Below are 14,918 nucleotides of genomic sequence, written 5' to 3'. Positions count from 1 at the left end.
TCTCGAAAGTGCTGGATTGCGAGGAATTCCCATTATATATAGTAGAAGATATCATTGAGACTGCCAGATTGAGGAACTATAGTTTCCATTTTATTTCCTACTCCAATTTTATCATCCATTTTCTTTATAATCTGCAGTTGTTACCATGCTAGTAGAGACAAAGTTTGCAAGTTCCTTTGATGGCTAGAAACATAAGAAAGGCAAATAGTGAGACCATAGATCCTGAAGTACACATAAGGTGGTTTCTACTATTTGTTAGTTGCAAGTGTATACATAAACTATAAATGTAAATATTTCTAATAATACTTCTTTATCCCTCCCTTCTGCATATAGTTCTTCTCCATCATAATTTACCATGATCTAACTAACTTGGTATCACCACTTTAAAGTGATCTCCGTCTAGCAATTCAATCATTTGCACCAGCAATATGATTTATATTGCAAGTCTCGTGAATACGTAAAAAGAAGGTATTTAGTTGAATAAAATAATGTTGGCTATACTTGCCATATTATTCATGAGATCTGATATGGAGGATCAAATCTGTATAATAACATGATATGCAAGGATTCCAATCTCAATGGTACCTGTCTGTCTTGCTGGTATCATACCGTTCCACTAAGAGAATGGAAACCAGGACACCCTTAGGACACCATTTTTTTTATAACTTGGGATGTCTCATCTATCTCAGGTGGAGTTAGTTGGGATCAGCCTGGTTTGCTAGCCGGGTCACCTGGTACCAGCCTAGATAGCAGGGTTTCATTTGGCATGAAATTTGGATATGTTGAAGATTATGGATCAACATGCAACAATATTTTTTAATATATATTTTCATGAAACTATATTTTTCAGAATAAACTAGTTATTAAAAATAATACATAAATAATTTTCAGAAGAAAAATTTGTAGCATGTTTGTGCTATTAGTGCACACATGCAATTGAATTGTTATCGGATCTGAACTAAAAGTGAGTAGGATATTATTTTAATTAAACACACGATTTTCTTGTTCATAATATGATTCATAAGTGTGAGTTTTCTTTATAGTGCTTGGCTATGAGTGTTGGTCCTAGATCAATTTTTTATATATCATTGGTTATTCCAACTGAATCGGAAAAGCATGGATTGAGGCATATTGGCATTAGTGCTTGCCAAGAACTAACACATGACCAGTAGGTCCAGTACCATGCTAGTGTCATATGCTAGCAAGGCACTGACACAGTATGCAGCATGCTGTGTAATGCATGTCTATTGGCACTTCAAGGGATTAATGGGATCAAGATGTTCTGATGTTACTTCCATTAGATTGGCTTGATCGAGAACAGAAAATTTAGTAGATATTTCATGTTTTCCTAACATTTACCCTTTGACTTGTGTGAAAATCAATTCCTAAGACAAACAAGCAAGGAATGTACCAACCAATTCAGCCCGTACCGAACCGGTCGGTTCAGCGTTAAAAAACGGTTCCGGCCCCATGAACTGGCCGGAATCGGCCGGTACTAGATGCGCGCGCTGTGTTAAGGCGACCGGTTCGGTACCGGTCCGAACGGGTCTGAACCGGTACCGAACCGGTCCAGTGGCCTACCGGTACCGGTTCGGCGATCCTTGCAAACAAGTCTATATCAAGTTTGGCTTTGGAAGGGAAAGCAAAACATATATCGCAAATATTATATTCTAAACCATTTTTGCTTCTCTGATATAACTAATAACAGCAGAAAATAAAAAAATAAAAATAATTAGCCAATTACTCTAGACTTTAATCTAGATGAAATCCATTATTATCATAAATTTATATGTTTAATCTAACAACTTTTTTTCCAGTTCAGATAAAAGGATTGGTTTTATCATTGATATGCAAAAGAAGCATACAGTCCGTGGCTTTAAAAAAATTACATCTTTGCTTTGCTGAAGAGGATCTAAAAGGTCTCATGTTGTTGGTACTTATCTTTGATAATAGGCCATACTGTTTTTCCAAGTCTGTTATTTTTGAAGATTTCTGCGATTCCGAGAAGCTTGAATATTTTCTTTATCTTGTATATCCTTGTTGTTGCTTTTCATATCGAGTTTGAAAATGGAATCTCTTGAATTATTTTATACAACATTTACCTTCCCATTTGATCCTTTATCTATCTATCTATCTATTTATTTATAATGTGCTGGCTGTGTTTGGTTGCCTGTATTTATCTATATATCTGTTCTATGACTTATGCAATTTTGTAATGGTTAGCTGTTGCAAAGGCATTAAGACGCGTTGCAGAAGGAAAGGCTGCTGCTCAAGCAGAGGCAGCTGAATGGAAGCGTAAATATGAATTGGAGAGAGCGCACAACCTGCAGCTTAGGAATAAAGGTAACTTATTGATCCAGGAAATACTCCTTATATATATATATATATATATATATATATATATATATATATATATATATATATATATATATATATATATAGTCAAGATAAATGTGTAATCTCTATGGGAACTTTTTTTACAATTCATTTCTTTTTATACTTTCTACACCAAAGAAACATGTGTTTTTTAGATGTATCTAACTACCGGCTTTGTAATTATATATATATGTGTGTGTGTGTGTGTATAGTTGGACTTGGCTACACTTGAGTAGATCTCCACTCAGATCTGGTGAGATATACATAGGACAATGGAGATCCCAAATTAATGATCCAAGTAGTTGGATATGATCTACTATATTTAAACTACTTACATATAAAAAATCATGTGATTTGGAGACCCGTAACCTATGCATCAAGTGATTAAAAAAAAAAATCTATAATTTAGTGTTATTTAGACTGTCTATTTTTGGACCACTTGATACATAGGCTAGTCGTCTCCAAATCACATTTTTGGTATGTAAGCAATTTAAAGGTAGTAGATCACATCCAACAGTTTGGATTATCGATGCCGGCTCTCATCATTCAATTTAGACCCGATCGGATTTGAGTGGAGATCCACTCAACTGTAGCCTAGACTAGTGCTCTCTCTCTTTCACTCTTTCTCACTTTCTCATCTTTGTTGTTGAAACTATGTCAACTTATACAAAGGGCTTGAGGCTATGTCTGCACACTATAATGTTCACATTATACATCATCTAATATGCTTGCCAACTGCCAATTCAAGTACCTGAATTATCACGACAAGAGGCACTGGTTTCAAAATACTGCTTGTGGTTTCATATGATAGCCCACCACTTTGAAGTTGTTCTCTTCCCTTGTTAGTGAGAACCAGATGGTCTTGATCATTTTGCCTCTTTGCAATATACCTGCACATGCAATTGCACCATTATCTAATGACAGAGGGGCGATAGAGATGTCAACTGAATAGTGCATATGTGGATAGATAACCCTTTTTTTGCTAGATCTTAGGAGTGCCAATTAGAGAAAATGAAAAATGGGCTGTCATTCATTTGATTCTAAAATATTTCAAGAGTATAAAAGTCTTAGGTGTTCACTTGTCTGTTATGGCAATAATGCTCAACCATAGAGCTGTTCTTAGGTTTCTTATTTTCCCAAAATCTGAAAATTTTGGGCAATTCCAGAATGTTCTTAATCTCAAACCAGAAGCATTGGGAGACGTCATTAAAGGCATTCATGATTATGGGTCCGTTTGAGCACTAACATGAGAGGCCATCGAGGTCCCATTTTGCATAGTATACATGGAGGGATAGTCTTTTGATTCCTTATACTTGAAATGTTTATAGTTGTGGATAAGGCTAGGCATATAGTGTTGTAGTAAAAATGTCAAAAGAGGTAGACTGCATATTTCTTGAACCATAATTTTAGAACGATGCATTGTTCTATCTTATGCTGAAAACTTGAGAATCAATCAAGATGAAACTAACAATAGAAGCAATCAAGCAACTATATTGAAGGTTCACTGTAGTCTCTGGGGCTGTGCTTTGTAAGTGGCTTCTATTTATAATTGGAACACATTGAGGTGACTGAGTTGTTTTTGGATGCAAATTAGATGTAGATCAGGGGATCTTTCACTTGCGAATGTCCACATAAGGTTAGAGCGTTGATCAAATATACAATACTGTAGATACTAAAAAGTACTAATAATTGTTTTCTATCATGTATAAATAGTAGCAATTATTTTTTAAATGTTTTATGTGGTCAGATTTGTACTGTTGTGGTTCATTAATTCAGTTATAAATTTGATATACTACCTATCTTATCCCAGGGGACTATGGGCCTTTTTATGTATGGAGAGATGTAAATGCGTCCTTAAACTTTTTATCACTTTATGGACTATTGAGAGTGGCAGGTTCCCAGGAGGACATTCCTGTGGCCAAACCTTAAGTGATGGACAAGGAGGAGCAATTGATCCATCTCTTTGCCCCTGTGATGTATGAGTTTAATCCCACTGTCTCATTTCATGATTTATTAAAAAATGTATGGTTACATTCCACCCAAAGGCTGACTAGATAACTGCCTCAGGCTATTGGGGTTATTATTACCTTATTAAGGAATTAGTCAAGATGCATTTATCATGCATTGATCTTTTTAATTGTGAAGGCAAAACAACTATCTATTTATGTATGAAGTTTGGATCAAACTGATATAGGCAAACATGTTGAAGTGAGCATCCTATGTATTTCACTATTGCCTTTTCTTTCTTTAATATCATATCTTTGTAGTTACAGTTTATGGGTATGATCTCTTTCCAACCACATTATTGTAGGGAGGTCGGGATATTTATGTCTTTGCTATATCGAAAAACTGTGAAGAACAGTCCACATGACAAGAACGACATTTAAGTTCTGATATGCTATTTGAGCGATACAATGTTTCCATTTAGTATAGTCCTGTTTTTTTGCCGTTATCAGGAGCACCCATTAACATGTAAATGGTTCCTTCCTTGTCTTGTAGCACTATCATTGGAAGGTTGTCATAATCTTTCTAAAGATTTAAAGCTGGACAATTCATCCAGTCAATTAATGGTACAAAATCCCACCATGGAACAAAGTGAAAAATGTTGCGGAAAGCATGGCATTTGTTCGCACGAGATTCTTAGGGATGAAGACATGAATGCAAACTCCAAATTAGCTGGCAGAAGGGTTGCGAGAAAGGTAAGTTTGGGATATTTTGTGGTTCTTCACTTTTTCTCTTAGCTTAGCTTCTTTAAGCTTTCTACCTTTAATATTTCCTTATCCATGGTCATTCTAATTATTTGTTATGAGTCTCTGCTATTATTTTACAACTATTTTTCAATTATAGGTAAATTTTGCTGCATGACAACTTTCATGTAGAAATTTCTGCGAGACATCAATAATTTGTCATGATTTCAATCAAATATAATTTACATTATTATGCCATTTGAGAAAAGATATCTAGCACCATTTTCTTATATGTTTTGTTAGAATTGTAAAGACTGGTGACTGGTGAGTCTTTCCTTACGAAGTTCAAAATAGTATGCTAAACAGCTAAAGAGATGGTAAATAAGAAAATAAGGGAGTTTCTTTTAATTACTATTTGTATTGCATGCTTAATTTTGAACTATTTAAGGCTATTCCATACAAGGTTCGCTGTACCGATCGGTACCGAGCGTACCGTACCTGTACCGATGGGCACCGGTATCGGTACACCAATGTCGGTACGGTCATTACCGAACGTATGGTACCGTACCGACACTCAGTACGCCTATACTAATGCGGCACCGGTACGGGGTTCGGTACCGGTACGGCGAACCTTGATTCCATATATGATAGTATGTCTTGTTTTGTCTTACTTGGTACCAGGCATATCGTATTGTACCTGTGTGATAATGGGCCTTGATAAAGTATTGTACCAATGTATCACACAATTGCTATCTCTTCTTCAATAGCGTACCATGTGTCGATATGGGGTTGTACTGTATTGAACCATATTGTACCAATAAGGTATTGGTACAACCAAGGTTCGCAGTACCGATGGTACCGACGTACCGGTCGGCTCCGATAACGGTACGGTACTGGTGCCGAACCGATACCGTACCGATAGGGCACATTCGGCCTGGTTTCGACCCCATCGTCGTTTTTTTTAGAGTTCTTTCACTTTTGGATTTTTTTTGATGTTTTTATATTTAGGTTTAAGGTTAAAACTAGATGATGTAACTTATTACTTCCAAATTGTTCAAATAATGAGATGAAGAACATAAAATATTTTCAAATTAAGATACAATCAATTACATACATTAAAGCACTCTCGTATATCTAAAATCGGGTCGAGTGGCGATGCTTCTCGTCAATATCTGGATCATCAGCATAATATGGAAGCAGATCAACCCATCCCTCTAACCAAGCGGCATTGTAGTCTTATATGCTCAATCCTCGAGGAATGCGCGTCGGGTCATAAGAACTCTCGGATCTCTCGCTGAAGCTCTGGCTCTGAGAGGTGTCTTGATAAGGAGCCCATATGGAATATGCCAGCACCAAAATCCGACCCGTAAGACCCTTCAGGCTGCGCAGGGTAGTAGCCACCGGAAGATGACTCCGATGCACCATATCCATAGGCTGGCTGAGGCCCCGGATAATAGGAAGACTCGGAACTTGATACATCAATGGATCCGACTCCACATGGGAGGTCATCTACAGCTGCATCCTGGCCTCTTGAACGACCTCGAGGAGCTCTTCTTCGATATGCAATGGTATCCGACCGGCCTATATCAGACGGCCTACCGTGATCCGTATCTTGTGTAGCATGCGTAAACTGAGACTCACCGGTGTATCGAAAATCTTCCTCCGGCTGTGTCTCATAAGTAGTACCATACTGTCCTCCACTTTCTCCATGGTTAGTAGATTCATCACCACTAGAACCTTCATCGCTGTTGGTCCAAGTCTCCTCCTTGACACTCTCCATTGGGGCCCTTTCCTTTCCTTTTCTTCTTTGCTGGGATTGACGTCCTCCTGATCAAGTCGACTGGATACTAGAGCGTCCTCGTCCTCGCATGAGAGGATCATCTCTCTGAACTGAAGCATCGTACCAGTCATGCGGTGACTGGCTCCCCTCTAGCCACGTCATATCAGCTGTAGGAGTGCGTGGAATGTTGCGCTCAGCCCATTGCTGTGGATCGACCATAGCCTTGGTGGCTATGATGCTGGCTGGTCGTCGAGGCGATCCTGGCTCATCAAGCTCGGGCTCGTGCTGCTGGGCCGCAAGCCAGTCGAGCATAGGATTATCATTATCATCTGTAAAAGTCCTATAGATGGGATCTGCATACTTGAGCTCCACTTCCTCCTGAATGCATTTTAGCCTCAACCGCAGATTGTAGTGCACATAAACTAGGTTGTTGAGGCGCTTTTGTGTCAAACGGTTCCTCTGTTTGCTGTGGATGAGGCCGAAGGTGGACCAATTGCGCTCACAGCCACTCGAGGAGACCGTTTGGGAGAGGATCCGGATAGCTATCCGCTTAAGATTTTTGGCGGATCCGCCAAAATGAATCCACCATTCAGCTGCAAAAATATTGAAGATAATTACATATGTTACTAAATCACAGGTACCTCTTCTATACATGACGCGGCGACTTCTAGATCAGGCTCCATCTTATAAATAACATTACGCAGAGCATGAAGAAGTTCATCATCCATACCAATTCCACTCTCGTACTGAAATCGGGGATTCAGATAGTATGCTGCACATAGATGATACCATCTTAGTATAATTATACAAATATATCAATCAGTATAATTATCAATATTATCGCTTACCTGCTAGATGCAATTCCCTATCCATTTGGGCTCCCCACCGCTGCTCAATGATGTCGATGTACTCCTGGGCATGGGCTACATCTGCCTCCATGATCTGAGCCTTTGCCTTCTCCATCATGTGATAAAAAAGCCCATCTGGGGGTACCTCTCGCTATCCATGGCCCGCAGCACTTGATATAATGGTTTGATAGCCTTGACTATCGCATTGGCCCGCTGCCAGAATGACTGCCTGTTTACCAAGTCTTCCATTCTACTTTCTTCAGTGCCGGCCTGGGCATATCTACTTTCCTGCCTCTCGGGACTGACAAACATTTGACGTAGGGCTTCTTTCTTTTCGATAAGGCTATCAAGTGCAATGTAATTCATAGCAAACCGTGTGACTCCTGGTCTAAGAATTTCTCCCCCTGCATACTTTCTCATTAATGAAAGAACCCAAGTATGGCTATAAATATACCTGGTGATGCGTTGGGCTATCTCCACCATATGTTGCACCCTACGGATCTTTTCAATGTCCATCAAGATGAGGTCGATGCAATGTGCAGCATATGGGGTCCAGAAAATTTGTGGTCGCCGCTCCATCAAGACCTGCCCGACCAACTTATATTGCGGCCCGTTATCAGTGACGATCTGCACGATATTCTCCTCTCCAATCTGATCAATCACCTCCTCCATAAGTTTGAGGATGTATGAGGCGTTGTGCACCTTATCCGAAGCATCAACTGACTTGTGGAAGAAGGTCTTCGTATCACAGTATGTCAGAAAGTTGATGATGGCCCGCTTTGTCGGACCGGTCCAACCATCACACATCAGAGTGAGCCCATATGTGGGCCACTTGCTCTTATATGAGCCAATCCAATTCTCTAGCTCCTCCTTATTGTTGTCAAGAAGCTCATCGTAGATGTCCTTCGGGCCTGGAGGATCGACACCGGGACCGGCAGACTGTATGGCAGAAATGGCAGACTTGTAGTTTGTATTGTCTGCAGCATTCGCTGGAATGCAGCTGAAGTGGAACCAGGATCCAATAGCTCGCCACATATCCTTCTTCTTCTCCTTCTTCCACATTGTGTCTACCCTTTGCTGCTTCGAATCTCTCTTGGGGAAGGCATGCGGATCTACGTCATGGATTGACGCACCTGGTGGATCCCTCCGGAAGACTTCTTTCGGCCACCAAAACCACCCAGGATAGATGCAATTCGGCTACGTCCTCTGCCCTCGCCCTTCCTGACTGAGGTTGTCCTTTGAAACTTTGGATCTTGTCTGCTTCCACCAGAACCGGCGCCCGACTCGAAAAACGAGGGCCCAAATCGAGCCGATGCCTCGCCACCTCCTCCTGCTGCCACCAATCATCCAGACTCGCCCGCATGGTAGCCTGGATCTATGCCTCCTCCTCATCTGGACCCTCGACCTTCTGTGACTCCATCAAGTGATAGGAAGGTGCTTCTGCAGCTTGGCGTTCCACCTCCGCTTTCTGCTTGGCAGCCCTCTCCTTGGCTGCTTTGATCTCAGCGAGATTTTTCCTCATCAGCTGACGGGTGCTCGGTGGGCACTCCGAGCATGCAGATATCTCACGAGAATTACTGGCTAAGTGCTGCTTTAATCTGGTTACCCCTCCTCCTTTGAAGCACTTGTGGCAATAATTGCACTGAAATTGGTGCCGTTCACCGAGCATCTTTCCATGCTCCCAGCCAATATTACGCTTTTGGGGTTGCCCTCTCCTTGATGGCTCCATTCCTACGACCACATTATTTTTTTTCAATTTTTATTTTTTAATTAAAAATTAATTTTTTAATTAAATTATAAATTATATAAATTCTGTAAAAACAAAGCTAATGTCACCATTAACATCGTCCATATATCGACAACATATAAAAAATTCAAGACGAAATGGAATCATTGAATCATGTCCTATTTTTTGGCAATTTTTGACTTAATTTTTTTAAGCAAATTAAATGAAATATTAAAAAACAATGTAGGGGAAAGAAATTTTACCTTATTTAGTTTTTGCTGGATTTTTCTTCAAGAAAAACGACGCTCTCCGACCCTTCTAATTTTTTTTCATGCCTTTGTCTTTGCCTTTCTCTTCTTTTCCTCCTCCTTTCTCTCTGCCTTTCCTTCACCTAAGCTGATGGATTTGGCTTTAGCATTCGGTCGGCTTTTATAGCCAACCGTTGAGGGCTTGAGGCACTGTGGCACTTTGAAAAGTGCCACTGTGAGCCACAGTGCGGCACTTTCGAAGTGCCGCACGAACTGCCGCACCGGCACTTTCGAAGTGCCGCAGTGTGGCACTTTCATTTGAAGTGCCGCACAAACCGGCACTTTGAAAGTGCCACAGTGTGGCACTTTTGAAAGTGCCTCCGGCCAGCGCTGTGGCACTTCAAAGTTCCACAGCGCTGGCACTAAAATCCAGCACCGAACCGGTGCGAACCGGCTCGGTTCGCACCAGTTCCAGCTCATACCGGTGCGAACCGAGCGGTTCGCACCGGTTCGAACATGTACCGGTGCCAACCGAGCCGGTTCGCACCGGTTAGATGCATGTACCGGTCCGGTACGGGCTGAACCGATTGGTACAGGTCGGTTCAGCAGACCTTGGGTACAACAAACCTTAATGTGTATCGACCTATCATTAGATAATCATAAAAAGACAACATGGATATGCTTATATGTAAACACATAAATCTATATCTATCCATGTGTAGGGGTCGCTGCAGACCTGTGTTTGTGTATGTTGTGTGCAAGCATGAGTTATGCACGCTGATAAATATCCTTACCTCAAGATTTGTGCAAAGGCCAAAGGAGTATCACCAAAGCATCATGTGCGACACTGGGGAAGCCAAAATTAATGGTTGTGCGCAAGGTTTGCCGTACCGATACCGGTGGCGCCCTGGATCGGTACGGTACAGGTCCGTGCCGGTCCTGTACCGGCCTGTACCGGTCCCGTTGAATGGCCGAATTTTGGGGTTCCGCATACCGGTCTCGTACCGGCCACGTACCGGTTCGCCAACGATAAGTTTTCGGTACCGGATTTCATGCTGATCTGGTATCGGTCCCAGGCCGGATCGGTTCGTACCGGCCGGTATGGACCGGTACGACATACCTTGGTTGTGCATGAATCTGTGGAGGCCGGTACGGACCAGTACGACATACCTTAGTTGTGCATGAATATGTGGAGGCACTTGATTTATAGGTGTCCAAGGAGCAACATGGTGACTTATACTTATAAATGCCCCCAAAACAACCCCCTCTTTGCAACATGGTGAATAGAATTGAAATTTTTGAGTAATCTTTATGAGAGTTATTAATACTATGACTCCAATTACTATGGTGCAACTCCATTGCAATTTTCATGTGACTCAAAGGCACCTTGATTGGCGCAACCTATAATCGACTACTATAGGTGTAGACTGATTTCATAATAGTCAATTACGGTGCAATTGATTAGACACTTCAGCACATTCTCTTCAACCCAAAAATCATCATAGAGGTATGGGAACATAAAACAGAACATAATAGATATCTTATTAATGAAGCCTAATTAATAAAATATAACTAGTATAGCAAACTAAAAATAACTACGATAGAATAATAAAAAATATTGCTAGTAAACTCGGATTCCAAGGATGTGATAGATGGCAACGATGGTAATGCTGATTGGTAGAGATAATGATTGATAGATAAAGAAACGAGGGTTGGGTAGAAGATAGCGATAGATCTAGTCGGATAATTAGCTCTGCGAGTTTGGTTCCTCCAATCCAATGAGAATCTTCAGGCCGCGCTTCACCTAGGCATCGAGACGAAGGATGACGGGGTTGAGAAGGTGGCTCCAAGAAGAAGCAGGTCAAGAAGCAGGATGAAAGTAGAAGAAAAGGATTTCTCAGAGCTTTGCCCACGGTGGCACTCATCTTTCTAGGTTTTTTTTTTTTTTTAATGGCTGCTATTCTTTCTTTTTATAAGCGCCAAAACAACTGAACAATCTTTCTAAAATTTTCCAAAACGGTTTCTATAACTTCTCCATTAATCCTTATCCAACAAGTTCCTCAATAGCCCTTATCTTCCGTCCAACCGCCTATTACTGTTATGTGAACAGTAACTCCGGTCGGGTTATTGTTCACGTGAACAGTAACTTTTTTTAAATTTTTTTCTCTTTTCTAACTTCCTTCTTCCTTTTTTTCCATACATTCAACATGCACAATTCTATTTCCAAGACTTTCACCCATCCTCCTCTGTTTCTAGAGATGAGTGATGGCTGTGGGCATTGAAGAAAGGCCAAGACTCAAGCCTTTAAGTGTAGTGATTTGTGGTTGGGTTAGGCTTTCTATCACACCTAGGTGGATCCTTTTTGCTTGGCAGTCCTAGTACATGACTCAATTGAAAATCCAAGCCTAAACATGACTTTGGATGGAAAACACAGAAACAACAAAAAATATAAACTATGTACAAGATAGAGTCCTGAGATTACATTATTTATCTTCCAGTGTGACTCTAGAAGGTCCTATGCTCTATGCGAATCTATGTTGATGGAGATGAGGGAAATCTAGTAAAGATGTGTTTGACTTTGGTTAGATCCAGGGTTTCGGTTAGTGAGAATTCATCTAGTTATCCTAGATTAGTTTACTTTCTAGTTCTTGTTTTTGGTTCTAGTTCTAGTTTAGATTTAAAGCCTTTTAGTTGAACTAATTTTCTATTTTTATTCGATTTTTCTTGCATCCAAATTTATTGTAATTATTTTTTGGGCAATTCTGGAAAATCTCAATTCCCTTGTTGGCAGGAGAGGTCTTTTTAGGGTTCTATAGGATTTATCCTAACCAAGGTTCGCCGTACCGGTACCGAACCCCGTACCGGTGCCGTACTAGTATAGGCGTACCGAGTGTTGGTACGGCACAGTACGCGGTACGCCAGGCGTACCGACATTGGCGTACCGATACCGGTACCCATCGGTACGGGTACGGTACGTCCGGTACCGACCGGTACAACATACCATGATTCCTAACCGTATTAAGCACTCTTATTTTCTCCTATTCGCATGCATCCTTGACCTAATGCTTTCACAATGCAAATTAGGTTATCGTTTTGCTTCTACATGCGCTGTAACCCCATACAATTAGATCCTGATCCTATCAGTCCCACTTGCGTCAATGTGTGCGCATCATGTAAAGACAAGGGCATGGAAGGTAGAATTGTCCTGAACGCTTGTGGACCGGCATGACTGCGCCCTTTTTTCGTGTGAACGGGGATGGGGGCTTGAAAGCCCTCTCTTCTGCTCTCTCAGCCTCTCTCCCCCCCTTCCCTTTCCCTCTCTCTCCCACCCTTCCTCCCTCCCTCTCTCCCTTCATTCCTCTCCCTCCTTCTCCCTCTCTCTGTTCCTCGCTTTCCTTCTCCCTTTTCCCCTCCCTCGCCTACACTGGTTGTGTGGGTACGGGCCCGGAACAGCACAACACCCCACGCCAGACAATTGCTATGAGTTCATGTATTGGCATAGCATACCTTGGACAAGGGTCTACAACATAAGTAGCAGAATATGTTCTAAGAGGCGAAATGGTTAGTATCAACATGTATATTATTGTTCAACCAGTGTTATAGAGACACTTCAAAAATCTGGATTTTTTTTTTTTATGTCTGGACACTCTATCCACCTAGACACTTCATGACACTGCTTGACACTCCAAATCAGTAAACCTTGATGATATCATGGCTATATATCAACTTTTGACACCTATATCAAGAAGTTTCAAGTATAACATGGGCCTTGTTTGGCAACGCATTCAGTTGACAAACTTCATTTTTTTTTCAAAAACATATAAACTGAGGCAAAAATTGTGTTCTGGAACCTAGTTTTTGTCTTTAATTGTTGAAAAATCTGTCTTGGCTTTTAGAAATTGTGGAGTAAAAAATCTGGTTTCAAATTTTTTGAAAGATCAAAATGACTCATGATCACCACCTCCACCTTTATCGCCATCACCGCTAGCGCCTCTGTTACCCCTTGCCACGACTTGCTGGTCACCTCCGGTCACCGGCCACACCATCAATTATTGGTTGCTGGCCGCCGCGACCACTGGCTATCATCACTGACCACCACCGTCAACCATTGGCCACTGACACCATCACCGTTGTTTGCATTATCATTGCCGCACAAAGTGACTATCAAAAAAAGGTTTGGATTTTCAATTTTTAGAGAAAAGTAGAAATCAATTTTAGTTTTTAAGAAATTGAAAATTGAAACCTGGAAGTGATGCCAAATGCTACCATAATATTTGTCAAAGAATTTACGAATTCTATGAAATTGCTTTATCCAATAAATTGTTCATTATATACAAATTCATACATATTTAAGGACATGTCTGTATGATATGAGTGTTGTCTATATGATATGAGTGTGTCCACATGTCCAGCCGTTTGAAGATCCTGTGTTCGACACTTTTGGACACCTGGACGCTTGACGCCTGTGTCATGTGTCTAGGTAACATCACATTCGCCAAAGGGTCCCATCACAAATACCCAATTGCACTGACTGGAAGAAGAATAAGTGATATCTTGATGGTTTAAGCAGAGAAGACCGGTACACAGTATCCACAGAAAGGGGACATAAATCTGCTGATGCAATTGATAGATCTAATGAGAGACCACGCTATTAGATACTGAAAGGTGTAGACAATCTGGCACAGCGATACAATAGAAACCAAAGGCAATAGTCTGCTGCCAATGCTCATGAATGGGTTTTCACCAGCAGCAGATGAAAGTTAGGTTCAACAGAGTTATCTACAACCAGTAGTTGAAGCAAATTTGATGCAGTACTACAGTACTACTTGCTTCCTCCTTATAGGCCTTTACCAGACTATCTCTTTATCTGGATGGCTGCAACAAAAGTTCGGTATGCTTACTCCTGTTTCATCGTGAAAGGGATTTCAAATTTACTAAGTCTTATGCTTGCAACTGTTTCAGCATTAAGAAACATGACCCGCTATAGTAGGTTTTCTTCCATTTGTAGTAATAATTTTGCTTATTGTCTCTGTTTTTTGGGCCACTTTGTCGAAGTTCCTTAAAAGAATTCCACTTTTTGGTATGCTTGAGCTCTTGCGTGCAGCACCTCTTTTGCAAAGGCTTTTTTCTGAAATGAACTAAATAGCAGCATTTATGGTATAAAATGGGAATTATATGCCTGGTATGAAGCTGCTAATGGAAATTGTGCTATACAGTAAAAATGAATAATTTGGTTACTATTGAATTTAAAGA

The 14,918-nt window shown here is 40.8% G+C and overlaps 1 protein-coding gene across 1 annotated transcript in view; it reads left to right on the top strand.

The window, feature by feature from the left end:
• Window positions 1-14,918, top strand: part of LOC103701662 (probable NAD kinase 1) — a 53,215-nt gene that overhangs the window by 3,925 nt on the left and 34,372 nt on the right. Inside the window, exons 3-4 of the mRNA XM_008783811.4 lie at window positions 2,224-2,343; window positions 4,876-5,075. Coding sequence (XP_008782033.2) covers window positions 2,224-2,343; window positions 4,876-5,075 — 320 coding nt within the window. The remainder of the gene's footprint in view (window positions 1-2,223; window positions 2,344-4,875; window positions 5,076-14,918) is intronic.

The sequence above is a fragment of the Phoenix dactylifera genome, chromosome 13 (genome assembly GCF_009389715.1).
Source record: "Phoenix dactylifera cultivar Barhee BC4 chromosome 13, palm_55x_up_171113_PBpolish2nd_filt_p, whole genome shotgun sequence".
NCBI classification, from domain to species: domain Eukaryota; kingdom Viridiplantae; phylum Streptophyta; class Magnoliopsida; order Arecales; family Arecaceae; genus Phoenix; species Phoenix dactylifera.
The sequence above is the reverse complement of the archived record's forward strand: the minus strand, read 5'-3'. Positions and strand labels throughout refer to the sequence as shown.